At 33.3% G+C, this 13,473-nt stretch overlaps 2 protein-coding genes across 2 annotated transcripts; both read right to left on the bottom strand.

Moving 5' to 3' along the window:
- Positions 1 to 9,041: 9,041 nt before the first annotated feature.
- LOC125813072 (uncharacterized) lies at positions 9,042 to 9,779 on the bottom strand. Its single transcript, XM_049492560.1, has one exon. It carries the CDS (start codon positions 9,777 to 9,779, stop codon positions 9,042 to 9,044), a length of 738 nt encoding a protein of 245 aa, XP_049348517.1.
- A 205-nt stretch (positions 9,780 to 9,984) lies between these two features.
- On the bottom strand, positions 9,985 to 11,051 carry LOC125813071 (uncharacterized). Its single transcript, XM_049492559.1, has 3 exons — positions 10,928 to 11,051; positions 10,768 to 10,853; positions 9,985 to 10,581 (listed from the first exon to the last, which is right to left on the bottom strand). The coding sequence occupies exons 1-3, from the start codon at positions 11,049 to 11,051 to the stop codon at positions 9,985 to 9,987; spliced, it is 807 nt and encodes a 268-aa protein (XP_049348516.1).
- Positions 11,052 to 13,473: the final 2,422 nt, after the last annotated feature.

The following is a 13,473-nucleotide window of genomic DNA, read 5'->3' as shown; positions in this document are numbered from 1 at the left end:
AATTTGTGTTGCCACACAACATTTATTTTGGTCATGGCCACAACTTTTATAGAAAAGAATTATTTCTTTCTTTTGTCCTCCAATAGTTCATAATAAAACATACCACAATAATTGTGTAGTACTCAAAGTATATGACCAAAATGACAATTTATGTCAAAATATATTTTTTTCAATATCTCAAACCTCCCGTAGAGGTGAGATGTGACATTTATCCAACCATACATGAACATGTCATTATTCATACGAACACAAGTCACATTCTCTTCAAGAAGTGGACCATTACCATTTGTACATGCTCCATAATTTTTTATTAAAAACTCATTGTCATGCTTTGACTTTATCAAATTTATGTGACCCACCTCAACATCACTTTAAAAGGTCAAATGTACTGAATGTACTACCACTTTGTATTTCTTTATTTTGATGGAGGATTTTCAAAACTTTTCAAATTGGATTGCACCAACAACAATGTGCCCAATAACCTTTCATACCACTTTGATGACCAAAAATTATCTTCACATTTGAAGGACCATCTTAAGAACCCATACTGTTCTTCCTTTTAATTACCACAATTGACCATTAACATTTTACCACACTCATATTCATACATTTAACCACTTGTCCTTTTTAGACACATTATGTCCTGCTTCCACATTCACATAAAAGAATGGAGCAAATCAATTGGACAAATTTCATGACTTTTATCAAGAGCATATCAATTTGCTCAATCATTGTTACATCGTCATTATATAACGATGGGACTTGAATCCAACGTCTTACCCATAATAAGGCATTTTAGGTCATTATTTGTTGGGACCCAACCCAACGTTTTATTATCATGATGCACCAGGACTCTCACTCGATGTATTACCCTCTTGGTGCGATAGGACTTGAATTCTTCGTCTTACCCTCAATCAATGACATAATAAGCCAAATATAATATGACTCACCATTGAGCCTTAAAAAAATATTGTCACTTTGTGGTTAACATGCACAAATAAATATAGTATAAAAGAAACACAATAAAAATATTCTCAATAAAGTATGTACTACTATCTTAAACTTTTCAAAAACAATGAGTTACATATACCATTATATTATATTATGTTTGGTGCACAATAATTAAGCTAGTGAATTACCGTTATAAATCAAAGAATCAATTGCAAACTAAAAAAATAATAATTCCAATTACACTAAAATAAAACTGCTCACTAACACCACTCCTTTTTCAATTTCCATGTGAACCCAAAAAATTTCACAAACAAAACAAAATAAATTAAAAGCTTATGCAATAACAAAAACTGTGAGCATAATCATAAATAAAATATAAAATAAGTTTCACATACAAAATAAAGTATATATAGTCAAAGGTGGAAAAAGAAATGCACAGTAACAATAATATTAATCATTCACCTTTTTCACAAGTAAAATATAAAATAGATTCTACAATAATTTACCTTGTTTTCGAGAGAAAAATAAGCACAATTGTTTACCTTCTTTTATTTACTTTGCCTCAATCCTGCAATGGTAGAACATTCAAGTGCTAGAAGATTATTTGATATACATAACGAAAGTAAAAATTGAAGCTCGTCTTTTCTTCTGAAAGAAAGTCACACATCTTCTATGCATTGAGTCACTTGATATGTTTGTTTCCTGTCATAACTTGAATGATAATATGACAATCCTTTCACATAACTTTCGTTATGTATATCAAATAATCTTCTAGCACTTGCATAACCAGCAATCTGTAAGTGCACCAATTGCACTAATACATGACATTTTAAATCATTTTCATGAGGTTGAAAAGATTCTTTCTCTGTGTTAAGCAATCTCAGAACCATTGGGTACTCAATGGAATTGTTTTAAGACCTTTTAAATCCTTCAAGAATTTTCATATAACCTTCATCGTCTAGTTAGACATGATAATCAGTTATTATACATATTCAAGTATTTTATCTATTGCCAGGCTGAAATAAGTCTCATTGCATCCACCACTGGAGAACATATCTCCATTTAATAATGTCAGGACTTCTGCGAAAACCCTTTATACCTCGAGGCACAAACAAAACTTTATATCTTACGGTTATACTTTCGCACAATGATTCATTTGTACCCCACTGACATATATTTTGATCTATGAACTATAAGTTCAAAAATATCACTTTTCTAAGTGAAACAAAATATACTTGAATAGTACATTTTATTTGGCCAATCATTTATCTGTCCACATTATATGACAGATTCGAATTTAAGATCCTCGTAACCACTTATAGCATTGAGTGTTACTTCATATCAAAGATATCGTCGACGGTCATTTGACTTGATTCCAATATGACATAACTTATCGAGATCTCTTCATTTTTCATCATTTTCAGGTATCTGAACCTTTGCCAAGGTTTTATGAAGTGTTATGTCATAGTGCTCTTTCAAAGCACTTACCTCATTATCATGACCATTTTGATAATTTGCTCATCTCCTTCCTCAATGAGTTTTACATTTGGAATCGATTGGTCTATCACACTTTTGGCGTACCATAGACTCTGTCCTTCAAGGACTATTTATTGGAGCATTTGCAGCTTAATTAAAATATTAGGTCAGCAAATACATCTGGCAAATTATTTGCAACATTTTGCAAATGAATTATCTCTTGAACTTCAAGTTCACTTTTTTTTTTTTTTAACGAGGATCTAGATAATTCACCCCACACATAATTTCAGCTGCTAAACATATCTCCCCCTAATGTTAGGAAATCTAACATTCACCCCCAACCTCATTTGGAGATCCATCTTTGTGCGTGGTGGAGCAATAAAATCATATGTGCACACATCAAATTTTTTTTTTTAGATGGAAATTATTTGGTTCCTGACCCTGAACCAATTGTGATGGGAGAACCTTGTTGGCTTGATGCATACACGTTAAATAAACTCATCTCATACCAAATTTTATTTGAGAGATTTGTTCTCATAATCATTGGTCTAGCTATAATTGGAGACATACAATTTCTGCTAAACCAACCAACATTATCAACATAATTTTATAGTTTGGAACTGTGCTCTTAATTTAACAATTCGAGCAAACAACCTTACAAAAACCAATTTGTAAGTTGACATAAATGCACATGTGACCATACCATAGATGCATCTATTAAATCGTAATAGTGAACGGTCCACATGGCAAGTGAACGGGCCCATATTCACCTTTCTATATGTTCCAAATAATTTCAGGGGATACAATCCCAACCTTAGTTGATACAGTGATCATTTTATCATGAGAACAAGCAACACAATAGAATTCTTGAAGAATCTTTTATTTCTTCAAACATATAGTCACATGAATTCTCAATTTCTTTTGCATCACATTTGAATCGGAATGGCCAACCGATTATGCCAACTGATATTTATTCTAGTAAACTTCTAGTTTACTTTTGCATGTGATTCCTTCATCATGCCCATATTTTTATTCAACAAACAAGAGAAAAGCGGGCAACCTTTTATGTAAGTATTCATAACCCACTTTGATTGTAGTAATTTGAAGATATTTAATTTAATCTTTCAATAATTTACAGTCTCAATATAACAATTTTTCTTTTCAATTCCTCTGAAACTTAAAAAGTTTCTTTTGAGACTTACTACAACCTCAATATTATGAACTATTTCATTTTCTGGATAGTAACAAATTAGTCCTTCCGAAACTTTCAATTAATTTTGTGTAATGCCAAAAATTTCACAACACCATTCTTATGGTGACCATCTCCTTCAAAGAGAAAATTATTATTATTGTCATGGTTAAAATTATTACTACAAGACTTATTTCTTGATAACCAATAACAAATTTGTGTTGCCACACAATAACATTTATTTTGGTCATGACCATAACCTTTATAGAAAATAATTATTTCTTTCTTTTTGTCCTCCAATTGTTCATAATAAAACATTCCACAATATTTGTGTAGTACTCAAAGTATATGACCAAAATGACCATTTATGTCAAAATATATATTTTCTTTCAATATCTCAAACCTCCCGTAGAGGTGAGATGTGGCAATTATCCAACCATACATGAACATGTCCTTATCCATATGAACACAAGTCACATTCTCTTCAAGAAATGAACATAACCATTTTGTACATGTTCCATAAGTTTTTATTAGAAACTCATTGTCATGCTTTGGCATTATCAAATTTATGTGACTCACCTCAACATCACTTTAAGGGGTCAAATGTACCAAATGTACAACCACTTTGTATTCATTTATTTTGATGGAGGATTTACAAAACTTTTCAAATTGGCTTGCATCAACAACAATGTGCCCAATATCTTTTCATACCACTTTGATGGATAAAAATTACATTCACAATTGAAGGACCATCTTAATAAACAATGTGCTCAATAACCTTTCATACCACAATGATGACCGTTAACATTTTACCACACCCATATTCATACATTCAACCACTTGTCATTTTTCAGACATAATATGCACTGCTACCACATTCACATTAGAGAATGGAACAAAATAATTGGGCAAATTTCATGACTTTCAGTCAAAAGTATACAACTTTAGGTTAGTCATCTGATATATCATCATTATAGTGCATTAGGACTTAAACCCAATGTCTTACCCATATAAAGACGCCTTTGGTCATAAATCAATGGGACTTGAACCCAACTTCTTATTATCATGGAGCACCGAGACTTTACTCGATGTCTTACCCACTCGGTGCGGTGAAACTTGAATTCACCGTCTTACCCTCAATCAATGTCTTAATAAACCAAATGCATTACCAAAAAAATAAATATTGAATACCATAAATATAATCTGAATTTGACTTAAAATTGAGTTATAATGAACAAAACTAATTAATTAGAACAACATGTTGGAATCATGTAAAAGTCCCAAGTTAAAATGAATTAAAACCTTTTAACATTCCTTCTCAATATTGTTACGAAGATTTAACATAATTTACTAACCATTTTAAAATAACCACAAAACAAACTTTGTTAGTACAAATAATATTAATAACTCAAAAAGTAAATGTTTAGATAAAGAAAAATAAAGAGGTACAAAAGTAACCAATAATGATAATCCAATCAATATGTATATGCCACATAACTCAATAACTTATCTTTTAGTAAAACAAGATCATAAAGAACAATTTCTTTACAGATTTTTAACTTACAAAACTAATTTTACTATTTAAATATATAAGTGATCAAATTAAAGTTTGCTCAAAGTAAAAGCAACTTGCTGGACTCATATGATTTTGAGATGGTAAGAAAACTAATGATGCATAATCAAAAGTAAAATATAAAATAAGTTTCACATGCAAAAGAAAGTATATAGGTGGAAAAAGAAATGCACATTAACAATTATATTAATCATTCACCTTTTCACAAGTAAAATATAAAATAGATTCCACAATAATTTACCTTGTTTCCGAGAGAAAAATAAACACAATTAATTTACCTTCTTTTATTTACTTTGCTTCAATCCTGCAATGGTAGAACATTCGTGCTGATAACGTGTTGTAAAACTAAAGTAAAACAAGACAGGAAATATAAAAGATGATAGCAATAGAAATAGTAAAACAAGAGATGAGAGCTTTTCTTATTATTCCAAGTCTTCAAGTGTATACAATATGAACCCGTATGCCTTTATTTATAATGTAACATAGAGGCATACACACAAACATGACATTAACATGAATATAATGGGGAGATTATGGAAGTGAAAGCGTGTTGTAAAACTTAAGGACAAAAGAACAATATAAAGAGGAAGAGAAGAAGACTATAAGACAAGAGGAACAATATAGACTAACATTCTTTCTTTCAAGTGTATTCAACATTATTCTCAACACCACTATTTATAGGATTACATTGAGGAATACCAAAAGGTGTCATAAACATTACATTAAACCTTGAGAATTACTACCCATTAAGGAGGAAATAAACCTAGGAGTTATGGTCATCCATTTGACCACATTATCAACAACATTACTACTCATAAAGGAGGGAAATTAACCAAGGGGTTATGGTCATCCATTTAACCACCAAAATGATTTACAACACTCCCCCTTGGATGACCATTGATAGATAATATGCCTCGTTAAAACCTTACTAAGAAAAAAAAATCCTATGGAAAAAAGAAAAATCTTAGTGAAGGACAAAAGAGTACACATATCTTGTAATACGCTTTGTTTGCTGCCTCGTTAAAAACCTTGCCAGGAAAACCCATTGGGATAAAACCTAAGTCAAGGGAAAAAGAGTGCAGCGCGTAGTTTACTCCCCCTGTTGCGAACATCATTTAATTTCTTGGAGACGACGCATTCCAATCTTGAATACCAACTTTTCAAATGTTGAGGTTGGTAATGCTTTAGTGAAAAGATCCGCTAAATTATCAACTGAGCGAATTTGTTGAACATTTATTTCACCTTTTTTCTCAAGATCATGAGTGAAAAAGAATTTTGGTGAAATGTGTTTTGTTCTATCTCCTTTAATATATCCTCCCTTCAGTTGAGCTATACATGCAGCATTGTCTTCGTATAATGTAGTTGGAATATCTTTTTCCATAGAAAAACCACACATTTCTTGAATATGTTGAGTCATTGATCTCAACCAAACACATTCCCGACTCGCTTCATGGATGGCTATTATTTCGGCATGATTTGAAGAAGTAGCAGCTAATGTTTGCTTCATTCAACGCCAAGATATAGCTGTGCCTCCATATGTAAATAAATAGCCTGTCTGAGATCGAGCTTTATGTGGATCAGACAAATATCCAGCATCTGCATAACCAATCATTTCTGACTTGGATTTATTAGAATAAAATAATCCCATATCAATGGTTCCCTGAAGATATCTTAATATATGTTTGACTCCATTCCAATGTCTCTTTGTTGGAGACGAGCTGAATCTTGCCAATAAACTTACTGCAAAACAGATATCTGGTCGAGTATTATTAGCAAGATACATAAGCGCCCCAATGGCACTAAGATATGGAGTTTCATTGCCAAGAAGCTCTTCATCATTTTCTTGAGGTCGAAATGGATCTTTATGTATGTCAAGCGATCTCACAACCATCGGGGTACTCAATGGATGTGATTTATCCATGTAAAATCACTTTAAAACCTTTTCTGTGTATGTTGATTGATGAACAAATATTCCATTTTTCAAATGCTCAATCTGTAGGCCAAGACAAAATTTTGTCTTACCAAGATCTTTCATTTCAAATTCTTTTGTTAAACACTCAACGGCTTTTGAAAGCTCTTTAGGAGTGCCAATGATATTTAAATCATCAACATATACAGCTATTATAACAAAATCAGATCCAGACCTTTTTATAAAAACACAAGGACAAATAGGGTCATTTATATACCCTTCCTTTAGCAAATATTGGCTAAGACGATTGTACCACATTCGCCCTGATTGTTTCAATCCATATAAGGATTTTTGAAGCCTTATCGAACAATTTTCTTGCGAATTTTATATGCGTCAGGCACATTGTATGCTTCAGGAACTTTCATGAAAATATCGTGGTCCAATGAGCCATATAAATAGGCTGTGACAACATCCATTAGACGCATTTCAAGCTTTTCATGAACTGCCATATTTATTAGATACCTGAAGGTAATTGCATCCACCACTGGAAAATATGTCTCCACATAATCAATGCCAGGCCTTTGCAAAAAACCTTGTGCCACAAGTCGTGCTTTATATCTGACGACTTCACCTTTTTCATTTCGTTTTCGCACAAAAACCCATTTGTACCCCACTGGCTTGACACCTTCAGGTGTTTGGACTATTGGTCCAAAAACTTCACGTTTTTCAAGTGAAGTCAATTCCGCTTGAATTGCTTCCTTCCATTTTGGCCAATCATTTCTCTGTCTACATTCATTGACAGATTTTGGTTCAAAATCCTCACCATGTTGCATTATTTCAACAGCAACATTATAAGCAAAAATATTGTCCACCACAATACTATTTCGATTCCACATTTTTCTCGTCGAGACATAACCTATTGAGATTTCTTCATTCTCATTATTTTCAGTTATTTGAACCTTCTTTGTGGTCTTATCATTTGTTATGTCTCGGGGCTCTTCTTGAGCAATTTCCTCTATGGTATGATCTTCATAATCATTTGTTCCTTTTCTTTTTCGAGGATTTTTATCTTTTGAACCAATTGGCCTACCACGTTTTAAACGTGATTTAGACTCATTTGCTTTAACAATTTGTCCTATCGGGACATCAACTCGAACTGGAGCATTTGCAGCTGGAATATAAGATTTAGTAACCCTTGGAAGGTTAGTAAATGCATCTGGCAATTGATTTGCAACATTTTGCAAACAAATCATCTTTTTAACCTCTTGCTCACATTGATTTGTTCGAGGATCCAAATGAGATAGAGATAATGAATTCCAATCTATCTCTTTTTCCAACTGTTTATGTTCTCCCTCTAATGTTGGGTATACTGATTCATCAAAATGACAATCAGCAAACCTTGCCATAAATATATCTCCTATCATAGGTTCCAAATATTTGATAATAGAAGGAGATTCATACCCAACATACACTCCCAACCTTCTTTGGGGACCTATCTTTGTGCGTAGCGGTAGGGCAATTGGAACGTATACCGCGCACCCAAAAATTCTAAGATGAGAAATATTTGGATCATGACCAAAAACCAACTGTAATGGAGAGAATTCATGATAACTAGTTGGTCTTATGCGCACCAATGCTGCTGCATGCAAAATAGCATGTCCCCATATTGAACCAGGCAACTTTGTCCTCATTAACAATGGTCTAGCTATCAATTGGAGACGCTTAATCAAAGATTCCGCTAGACCATTTTGAGTGTGAACATGAGCAACTGGATGTTCAATTGTTATTCCAGTGGACAAACAATAATCATTAAAGGCCTGCGATGTAAACTCACCAGCATTATCAAAATGAATTGTCTTTATTGCATAATCTGGAAATTGTGCTCTTAATCTTATTATTTGAGCCAACAACCTCGCAAAAGCCATATTGCGAGTTGATAATAATCACACATGTGACCATCTTGTAGATGCATCTATCAAGACCATATAATATTTAAATGGCCCACATGGAGGGTGAATTGGCCCACATATATCACCATGTATACGTTCCAAAAATGCAGGGGTTTCAATCCCAACCTTAGCTGCTGATGGTTTAATAACCAATTTTCCTTGAGAACAAGCAGCACAAGAGAATTTCTTTGAATGAAGAATTTTCTGATTCTTCAAAGTATGCCCATGTGAATTCTCAATAATTTTGCGCATCATATTATAACCGGGATGGCCCAACCGGTCATGCCAAATGATAAAATCATTAGAATTAGAAAGCCCTTTGTTTACTATGGCATGTGATTCAACCATACTAATACTTGTATGGTACAATCCAGAAGAAAATGCGGGTAATTTTTCATGCACATATTTTTGTCCCAATTTTATTGTAGTAATATAAAGGTATTCAATCTTTCCTTCATTGGCAGTCTCAACATGATAGCCATTTTGGCGAATAACCTTGAAACTTAATAAGTTTCTTTGAGACTTACTACAGTACAATGCATTTTCAATAGTTAATATCGTTCCCCCAGGTAGTAGTAAGGCCGCTCTTCCAGAGCCCTCAATTAGTTTTGCACTACCAGATATTGTATTAACATAAGCCTTTTTCACAATTAAAGTAGAGAAATATTTCTTTTCTCTTAAAATAGTGTTAGTTGTAGCACTATCAAGAAGACACATATCTCCATTACTCATCTTGAACCAATTGAAGATTGGGGAATTTTATTTATCTTCATAAAATAAAAGTACATCATAAGAAATATGAAAAATCAACAACTTTGCAAGAAAATAAAAGTACTTTTTTTTTTCTGAATATAAAAACAACATAAGGAAAAACATAACAATAAAAAACACATAAATAAAACAACATAGTTATTTTCCCCAATCAAATGATCAAATATTAATTTTGATCTCCAAAGAAGTCTTCAACTTCCAAATGAGTAATATCATCAAGGTCACCAAAATCATCATCTTTTAAAGCCAAATTTGCTTCAATATTGTCATCATATTTTTGTGAAGGCCCTGCCTCGGCATAATTTTTATAAGTCAAGTGTGACTCCACCCGAGCATTAGAAGAAGATGCACCATTTTTATTTCCTTTTCTTTTCAAGGAATCTTGATAAAGCCTAACAAAATGCTCAGCTGCTCGACATTCATTCTTCCAATGCCCTTTCAAGCCACAACGATGACAATTGCCTCTTGAAGGATTGCTTTGAGAACCCATATTGTTCTCCCTTTTGTGGCGACCACCACCACGACGATTATTATATCGTCCTCTACCATTGCCACGTCCACGCACATTATTTTGGCCTTGATTTTTATTTTTTCTTCTTTCAGACTGGCCATGTGCTTCAACCTCATTTGCTTCCAGTAACGAAGTAGTTCCCGTGGGACGGGCCTCAAGATTTTTCAATAAAAGAGTATTATGTTGCTCAGCCACAAGAAGGCATGAGATCAACTCAGAATACTTTTTGAATCCCCTTTCACGGTATTGCTGCTGTAATACCAAATTTGAGGCATGAAAAGTTGTGAGAGTCTTTTCCAACATGTCCTCATCTTTTATATCTTCCCCACATAATTTTAATTGGGAAGTAATTTTGTATACAGCAGAATTATATTCACATATAGTTTTAAAATCTTGTAACCGCAAGTGAATTCATTCATAACGAGCCCTTGGCAATACCGTTGCCTTAAGGTGGTCATACCTTTCCTTCAAACCAGTCCACAATTCAAGTGGATCTTTCACCGTAAGGTATTCAACCTTCAATCCTTCAATCCTTCATCCAGATGATGACGAAGGAAAATCATTGTCTTTGCTTTGTCATGACTCGACGTTGTATTACCGTTGGTAATAGTGGCCCCAAGACCTTTAGCGTCAAGGTGAATTTCAGCGTCGAGTACCCATGACAAGTAATTATTTCCAGAAATGTCAAGTGCCACGAACTCAAGCTTTGATAAGTTCGACATGATAAAACTATCATAGAAAATAATTAAATTAGACTAAAATAAATAGTGAGTACACAAGTAATTAACAAAACTTTTTTTTCAATGAAATTAACATGACACATGTTATTGTATAAAGTAACATCAATTAGTAACTTAATGTGTTAGTATCAAACTTCCGAGCAATTTAAATGAACATTCTGCCTAACATATAACTTAAATAATTTCTAGAAAAATTTCTAGACAAAATTAAAATTTAACTAATTTAAAATAACATAAACTTTTTGGACTTATATATTTCCATTGTTTAACTACCAAAAATATACACACATTGTTTAACACCTAATCGTTTCATAATATATAGTATATTATATTAGAGTGATTAATAATGAGAATTAAGTATATGAATACATACTAGAAGCTTAACTTGGAAAAATCGAAATGATATCAGAGTTTCGTGCTGATAACGTTTTGTAAAACTTAAGGACAAAAGAACAATATAAAGAGGAAGAGAAGAAGACTATAAGACAAGAGGAACAATATAAACTAAAAATAATGAGAATGAAGAAATCTCAATAAGTTATGTCTCGACGAGAAAAATGTGGAATCGAAATAGTATTGTGGTGGACAATATTTTTGCTTATAATGTTGCTGTTGAAATAATGCAACATGGTGAGGATTTTGAACCAAAATCTGTCAATGAATGTAGACAGAGAAATGATTGGCCAAAATGGAAGGAAGCAATTCAAGCGGAATTGACTTCACTTGAAAAACGTGAAGTTTTTGGACCAATAGTCCAAACACCTGAAGGTGTTAAGCCAGTGGGGTACAAATGGGTTTTTGTGCGAAAACGAAATGAAAAAGGTGAAGTCGTCATATATAAAGCACGACTTGTGGCACAAGGTTTTTCGCAAAGGCCTGGCATTGATTATGTGGAGACATATTCTCCAGTAGTGGATGCAATTACCTTCAGGTATCTAATAAATCTGACAGTTCATGAAAAGCTTGAAATGCGTCTAATGGATGTTGTCACAGCCTATTTATACGGCTCATTGGACCAGATTATTTTCATGAAAGTTCCTGAAGCATACAATGTGCCTGACGCATATAAAAATTCGCAAGAAAATTGTTCGATAAGGCTTCAAAAATCCTTATATGGATTGAAACAATCAAGGCGAATGTGGTACAATCGTCTTAGCCAATTTTTGCTAAAGAAAGGGTACAGAAATGACCCTATTTGTCCTTGTGTTTTTATAAAAAGGTCTGGATCTGATTTTGTTATAATAGTTGTATATGTTGATGATTTAAATATCATTGGCACTCCTAAAGAGCTTTCAAAAGCCGTTGAGTGTTTAACAAAAGAATTTGAAATGAAAGATCTTGGTAAGACAAAATTTTGTCTTGGCCTACAGATTGAGCATTTGAAAAATGGAATATTTGTTCATCAATCAACATACACAGAAAAGGTTTTAAAGTGATTTTACATGGATAAATCACATCCATTGAGTACCCCGATGGTTGTGAGATCGCTTGACATACATAAAGATCCATTTCGACCTCAAGAAAATGATGAAGAGCTTCTTGGCAATGAAACTCCATATCTTAGCGCCATTGGGGCGCTTATGTATCTTTCTAATAATACTCAACCAGATATCTGTTTTGCAGTAACTTTATTGGCAAGATTCAGCTCGTCTCCAACAAAGAGACATTGGAATGGAGTCAAACATATATTAAGATACCTTCAGGGAACCATTGATATGATTATTTTATTCTAATAAATCCAAGTCAGAAATGATTGGTTATGCAGATGCTGGATATTTGTCTGATCCACATAAAGCTCGATCTCAGACAGGCTATTTATTTACATATGGAGGCACAGCTATATCTTGGCGTTCAATGAAGCAAACATTAGCTGCTACTTCTTCAAATCATGCCGAAATAATAGCCATCCATGAAGCGAGTCGGGAATGTGTTTGGTTGAGATCAATGACTCAACATATTCAAGAAATGTGTGGTTTTTCTATGGAAAAAGATATTCCAACTACATTATACGAAGACAATGCTGCATGTATAGCTCAACTGAAGGGAGGATATATCAAAGGAGATAGAACAAAACACATTTCACCAAAATTCTTTTTCACTCATGATCTTGAGAAAAAAAGTGAAATAAATGTTCAACAAATTCGCTCAGTTGATAATTTAGCGGATCTTTTCACTAAAGCATTACCAACCTCAACATTTGAAAAGTTGGTATTCAAGATTGGAATGCGTCGTCTCCAAGAAATTAAATGATGTTCGCAACAGGGGGAGTAAACTACGCGCTGCACTCTTTTTCCCTTGACCTAGGTTTTATCCCAATGGATTTTCCTGGCAAGGTTTTTAACGAGGCAGCAAACAAAGTGTATTACAAGATATGTGTACTCTTTTGTCCTTCACTAAGATTATT

The sequence above is a fragment of the Solanum verrucosum genome, unplaced genomic scaffold (assembly GCF_900185275.1).
Source record: "Solanum verrucosum unplaced genomic scaffold, falcon-dt-bn FXZP01000995.1, whole genome shotgun sequence".
Classification (NCBI taxonomy): domain Eukaryota; kingdom Viridiplantae; phylum Streptophyta; class Magnoliopsida; order Solanales; family Solanaceae; genus Solanum; species Solanum verrucosum.
The sequence above is the reverse complement of the archived record's forward strand: the minus strand, read 5'-3'. Positions and strand labels throughout refer to the sequence as shown.

Bases quoted from the DNA above. Each gene is read 5' to 3' on its own strand.
- LOC125813072 (XM_049492560.1), bottom strand. From the start codon at position 9,779: ATGAGTAATGGAGATATGTGTCTTCTTGATAGTGCTACAACTAACACT.
- LOC125813071 (XM_049492559.1), bottom strand. From the start codon at position 11,051: ATGTCGAACTTATCAAAGCTTGAGTTCGTGGCACTTGACATTTCTGGA. The intron at 10,854-10,927 runs GTAATACAACGT...GAAGGATTGAAG, and splicing joins TGGGGCCACTATTACCAACG to GATTGAAGGTTGAATACCTT. The intron at 10,582-10,767 runs GTATTGCCAAGG...TTGGTATTACAG, and splicing joins ATGACCACCTTAAGGCAACG to CAGCAATACCGTGAAAGGGG.